At 33.9% G+C, this 6,815-nt stretch overlaps 1 protein-coding gene across 1 annotated transcript in view; it reads left to right on the forward strand.

The window, feature by feature from the left end:
* Positions 1-4,238, forward strand: part of WDPCP (WD repeat containing planar cell polarity effector) — a 264,105-nt gene extending 259,867 nt beyond the window's left edge. Inside the window, exon 15 of the mRNA XM_047781956.1 lies at positions 3,979-4,238. Coding sequence (XP_047637912.1) covers positions 3,979-4,112 — 134 coding nt within the window. The 3' untranslated portion in view covers positions 4,113-4,238. The remainder of the gene's footprint in view (positions 1-3,978) is intronic.
* The last annotated feature ends 2,577 nt before the right edge of the window (positions 4,239-6,815 follow it).

The following is a 6,815-nucleotide window of genomic DNA, read 5'->3' on the forward strand; positions in this document are numbered from 1 at the left end:
TGCACTTAATTGACATTTATAGAACATTCCACCCTCAAGCAACAGAATACATTTTCTTCTCAAGTGCACATGGAAGAGTCTCCAGGAAGATCACTGAAACTTACTGGAACACAAGGCAAGTTTCAGTAAATTTAAGAACATTGAAATCATATCAAGCATCTTTTCTGACCATAACTCTACGAGATTAGAAATCAACTCCAGAAAAAAAAATCTGCAAAAAATGGAAATACATCGAGGCTAAATAGTATGTTTCTAAACAAATGATGGATAACTGAAGAAGTCAAAGAGAAAAACCAAAAAATACATAGAGACAAATGACCATGAAAACACGATGATCCAAAACCTATGGAATGCAGCAGAAGTAGTTCTGAGAGGGTCATTTATAGCAAAACAATCTTACCTCTGGAAACAAGAAAAATCTCAGACAAACAATTTAACCTTACACCTAAAGTAACTAGAGAAAAAAGAACAAGCAAAACCCAAAGCTAGTAGAAGGAAAGGAAATCATAAAGATCATACCAGAAGTAAATTAAATACAGATGAAGAAAACAATAGAAAAGATCAATGAAACAAAAAGCTGGTTCTTTAAAAAGATCAATAAAATTGATAAACTTTAGCCAAACTCATCAAGAAAAAGAGAGTGGGCTCAAATTAATAAAGTTAGAAAATGAAAACTGAGAAGTTACAACTAGCATCACAGATATACAAAGGATCATAAGAGACTTCTACAAGTAACTATATATGCCAATAACATGGACAAATTATAAGAAATAGACTATTCCTTAAAAAGGTACAACCTTCCAAGATTGTACCAGGAAGAAATAGAAAAGATGAATGGAGCAACCACTAGCACTGAAATTGAAACTGTGATTATAAAACTTCCAACAAATAAAATCCAGGGCCTGAGGGCTTCACAGGTGAATTCTATCAAATATTTAGAGAGTAGTTACACTTATCCTTCTGAAAATAGCCCAAAAAATTTCAGAAGAAGGAACACTCCCATGCTCATTCTATGAGGCCAACATCACTCTATACCAAATCCAGACAAAGATATAAATAAAGAAAATTATAGGTCAATATCACTGATAAACATAAATGAAAAAATCAAAATTATCAACAAAATACTAGCAAACTGAATCTAACAATATTCTGAAAGAGTCATACACCATGAGCAAGTGGCTTTTATGCCAGGGATGAAGGGATTCTTCAGTATCTGCAGATCAATCAATGCATTATACCATGTTAACAAACTGAACAATAAAAACCACATGATCATCTCAATATACACAGAAAAGCTTTTTGACAAACTTTAACACCAATTTATTATAAAAACTCTCCAGAAACTGGGCATAGGGGGAACCTATCTCAACATAATAAAGGCCATATATGACAAAACCACAGCTATCATTCTCAAAGGTCAAAAGCTGAGAGCATTTCCTCTAAGATCAGGAACAAGACAAAGATGTCCACTGTCACTGTTTTTATTCAACATAGTTTTGCAGTCCTAGCTTCCACAGTCAGAGAAAAAAAGAAAAGTAATCCAAATTGTAAAAAACTATAACTGTTTGCAGATGACATGATGCTATACATAGAAAATCCTAAAGATGCTACCAGAAAACTACTAAAGCTCACCAATGTATTTAGTAAACTTGCAGGATACAAAATAAATACACAGAAATTTGTTTTATTTCTATACACTGACAATAAAATACCAGGAGGAGAAATTAAGGAAACCTCCCATTTACCACCACGCCAAAAGAATAAAATACCTAGGAATAAACCTACCTACAGAGGCAAAAGATGTGTACTTTGGTAACTATAAGATGCTGATGAGTGAAATCAAAGATTACACAGATGGAAAAGTATACCATCTTCTTGGATTGGAAATATCAATATATTGACAAAATGATCATTCCACCCAAAGTAATCTACAGATTCAATGCAGTCTCCATCAAATTACTAATGGCATTCTTCGCAAAACTAGAACAAAAAAAAATTTTTTTTTAATTTGTATGGAAATACAAAAGACTCCAAATAGCCAAAGCAATCTTGAAAAAGAAAAATGGAACTGGAGGAATCAGGCTCCCTGATTTCAGACGATACTACAAAGCTGCAGTCATCAAAACTAGTATGGTATCGATGCAAAAACAGAAATATAGATTAATGGGACAGGATAGAAAACCCAGAAAGAAACCCACAAACCTATGGTCCATTAATCTACCACAGAGGCAAGAATACACAATGGAGAAAAGACAGTCTCTTCAACAAATGGCGCTGAGAAAACTAGACAGATACATGTAAAAAATGAAATGAGAAGAGTCTAACATTATACACAAAACTAAACCCAAAATGAATTAAAGACCTAAACATAAGAATGGATACTATAAAACTCCTAGAGGAAAGCACAGGCAGAACACTCTGACATAAACTGCAGCAATATCTTTTTGGATCCCCCTTTTATAGTATTGAAAATAAAAATAAACAAATGTGACCTAATTAAACTTAAAAGCTTTTGCACAGCAAAGGAAATCATTAACTAAAAAACAACCCACAGAATGGAAAAAAATATTTGCAAATGAAGCAACCAACAAGGGATTAATCTCCAAAATATATGAACAGCTCATACAGCTAAATATTAAAAAACAAATAGTTCAATCAGAAAATGGTCAGATCTAAACAGACATTTTACCAGAGAAGACAGACAGATGGCCAACATGCACATGAAAAGATGCTCAACATTGCTAATTATTACAGAAATGAAAATCCAAATACAATGAGGTATCATCTTATACCAGTCAGAATGGTCATGATCAGAAAGTCTATAAACAATAAATGCTGGTGAGGGTGTGAAGAAAAGGATACCCTCCTACACTGTTGCTGGTTGTGTAAATTGGTGAAACCACTATGGAGAACAGTATGGAGTCTCCTTGAAAAATTAAAAATAGAATTCCCATATAATCCATCCATCCAACTCCTGGGCATATATCCAGAAAAATAAAACATAATTAGAAGTGATACATGCACCCCAAAGTTCACTTTAGCACTGTTTACAATAGCCAAGAAATGGAAGCAACCTAAATGTTCACCAACAGAAGAATGAATAAAGATGTGGTATATATATACAATGGAATATTACTTAGTCATAAAAAATAATGAAAATACCATTTGTGCTACATAGGTGGACCTAGAGTTTATCATACTAAGTGAAGTAAGTCAGACTTTAGAGAAATACATCATATGATATCATATATATGGAATCTTACTTTTAAAGTGATGCAAATGAACTTATTTACAAAATAGAAACAGATTCATATATTTCAAAAACAAACTTGTGGTTACAAAAGGGGAAAGACGGGGGGGAGGGATAAGTTAGGAGTTTATGATTAACATATACATACTACTATATATAAAATACATGACCAACAAAGACCTTCTGTAGAGCACAGGGAACTGTGCTTAATATTTTTTAATAACCTATAGGGGAAAAAAAATCTGACAAAGAATGGGGGAACTTATGTATTAGAAGCACTTGGCTGTACACCTGAAACTAACGCAACATTGTAAATCAACTATATCCAGTAAAATTTTTAAAAATAAATAAAAATAAAAATTTTAAATGTAATGGAATAAGCTTTAACGTCCAGTCTGCACAAAGAGTTTGTAGATAGTACTTGGACTGTGAATTTATGTGGGTGAGGATAACTGAAAGCTTAAGTAAAAATACAAATGCCATTAAGATCATGGGATATATACTAATAAAAAAGGACAGGAATATTGTTATACCAGAGAAACAGCTGTAACCAGAAACTTAAGTGCTGTTTGGACCTCCTTCAGTACTTTCTTTCTCTAAAGACTATTTTTCTATTCTCAGTTTTTTTTTAAGGCAACAAGCATGTTTGGCAGTAGGGCCTAAATTTTCCATCTTTTAGTTTAGGCATGCAGATGGAAAAATGATTCTCTTTCTCGTTCTTGTTCCAGAATTTCCAGAGGACTCTGATCGAGCTGGCTTCCTTCCCCAAGTTGTGCCAATCAACTACAGCCAGAGGGCTGGGTCACATAGCTCCAAGGAAAAGGCATCTGCAATTGGATCTGATACTGGGGTCAGTTTTTAGGACAAGGATATTAGGCAGGTAATCCTACAGACATCAACCTCAGAGGTAAAGAAAAGAACCAAACACTGCTCCACCTTGTAAGCCAGCAATATCACCTCTAAAATAAAGAAAATGGGTGTACTTTGATATACTGATTCAAGGTTCTAAGAAGACAAGCTGTCCCACAATCATTCGAAAATCTAAGACAAGGGAAAGATCAGCAATGTATTTCAGGATTTGAGTGGAAGTGATTTCCAAGGAAAGAAATAAGCAATGAGAAGTAAAGAGTACAGAACTTTGGGGAAATAGAGCTGTTCCACCACCTATTCATTCACTCTTTAATCCATTCCTATCTGACTGTTATCAAATTTTTCTATCAAAACAGTTTTCACTATGTTATAGTGACACCTCCCTCCCCGCCACACCGTGACATTAAATTCAGTAGGCATTTTCAAGTTCTCAATATGACTTTTTCAACAGTAGTTAAATATTTTTCACTACTTCTTCCATTTTGAAATGTCTTCTCTTGAGTTCTCTGACATCATTTTTCATGATTTTCTTCCTAATATGTTTTTAGTCATTCCTTTTCAGTTTCCTCTATTTGTCTTTATTAGACTTCTGTAAATTAACCAAATGCTTGCAGCAATCTGGGGAGGATTCCAAGAAAAACAATTTATTTCAGTAAGAACAAGCTCTTCTCTAGTGTTTTAAGTTGCTTTTTTCCTGTCTACCCCTCCATCCAGCTCCACAGTAGTCTTGGAAAACCACAGCCCATAATCTTAGTGAAACTCAACAGCCCCAGGATCCAGCAGAGAGGGAAAAACAGGATTGAAGGTCCTTCAAAGCCCCATTACCAGAAAACTGTCATTTGAGATGTCTGGTGGTTCCTTGGAAGACCTTTTGTCTAAGCCTGTCTTTATCTGACCTGACTGGAAGCTCACTCTTGAAAAAGCCTTTTCCCCAGGGCTTTGTGGAAAATTGTTAGAGGTTGTTTAAGATCTTGACTGCCCGAGGAGGTAAATAACTGCTGGGGCAAACAGTAAGCCAAACAAAAAGCTAAAAAGGAAAATCTGGAGAATGAGATGTCTCATTTTAAAAAGCTCAAAAACCTTTCTGGGAGTGTAGAAGGCACATGTATACTATTGTCTACATGCCCAGGACTGTGTGCATTCTTAGGAAAGACCTGAGATTGTCCTAAATTCTCACCTCCGGCTGATCTGGAGGCTCTGTGCCAGCAGGAAATGAAGGTTAATGCTGAGTTATATAAAAGCCTAGCTGAGCTTTGAAGGGGTGCCCTAACACATAGCAGAAACCCCATCCAGAAAAGATTCCAAGACATGTTGGTTCCAGAATTAAAAATCTCTATCCAATCTATATGTGACAGTGACTACTAAGGTAACTGAAAAGAGATTCAGTGGCCACACACAACAAAGAATACAGGCTTTAGAGAATTAGTTCAGAAGGTCAAAGAAACAAATAACAAATATCAAGAATAAACCTTGGAGAAGAGTAATTTCCAGAGTTGATACATTATATTATTTAAATATTTTAAATAATATATTGAATATTTATATATTTATTTAATAGTTATAATATTTAAATATATTATTTAAATACTCGGTTTTTCCACAAACCCTTGAACAAAAAAATCATGAGACATTTAATGAAGAAAAAAAGTATGGCCCATAAACAGTTAAAAAAAATCAATAGAAAGTGACTCTGGGGAAATCCAGATTGGACTTAATAAACAGACTTTACACTGAATCCACAGCACTTGGTATAGATATTGGCATAATAAGTAACTCAATAAGAAGTGTTTGCTGAATGAATGAATACATGAATACATCAGCAGTTAGAGTAAAAAGTTTTAAAGGGAAAAGATAAGGAGAAAATGGAATAAAATATGTCAGTTAGTGGACAGTTACACAGGGTGGAAGGAGCCTTTTAAACATAGATATTTACATATCCCTGTATCAAGCCACATTGTCTTTTTTCACAAAACTGAGTAGGAAATATTGTTACCTAATAGGACATTTTCTCCCACCTTGTTTTTCTTCAAAATTTCCTCAGCTATTCATGCATTTTGCTCTAAAATATGAACTTCATTAAGAATTACCTTGTTAAGTTTCACAAAAACTTCAGATATTTTACTTGAAATTGTAGTAAGATAATATTGTCATCCTTGCAGCATTGAATATTACAAACATGAATGTGGCATATCTCTCCTTTTATCAGGTCTTTGATGTTCTTCAATGACATTTGTTAATTTCTCATTTTACTATATATATATATTCCTATGACCTTATCTTCTGTTGGTATTGTTTCTTTTTTTATTTTCTATGAGTTTTATGGTTTCAGTTGTTATGTTTAAGTCTTTAATCCACTTTGAGTCAATTTTTGTGAATAGTATAAGGTAAATGTTCAATTTCATTTTTATGTATGCAGTTACCCAGTTTTCTCACTACCATTTATTGAAGAGACTATCGTTCCCTATTGAGTATTCTTGACTCCCTTGTCAAATACTAGTTGATATCTATTCCATTGGTCTATACATCTATTTTTATGCCATTACCATGCTGGTGTGGTTACCACAGCTATATAGTATAGTTTGAAATCAGGAACTGTTTTGCTTCCAGCTTTATTCTTTCTCAGGATGTTTGTAGTTCCACATGAATTTAAGGATTCTTTCTTTTCAAGGGTGTTTGTGGTTCCACGTGAATTTAA

Source organism: Phacochoerus africanus, chromosome 5 (assembly GCF_016906955.1).
Source record: "Phacochoerus africanus isolate WHEZ1 chromosome 5, ROS_Pafr_v1, whole genome shotgun sequence".
NCBI classification, from domain to species: domain Eukaryota; kingdom Metazoa; phylum Chordata; class Mammalia; order Artiodactyla; family Suidae; genus Phacochoerus; species Phacochoerus africanus.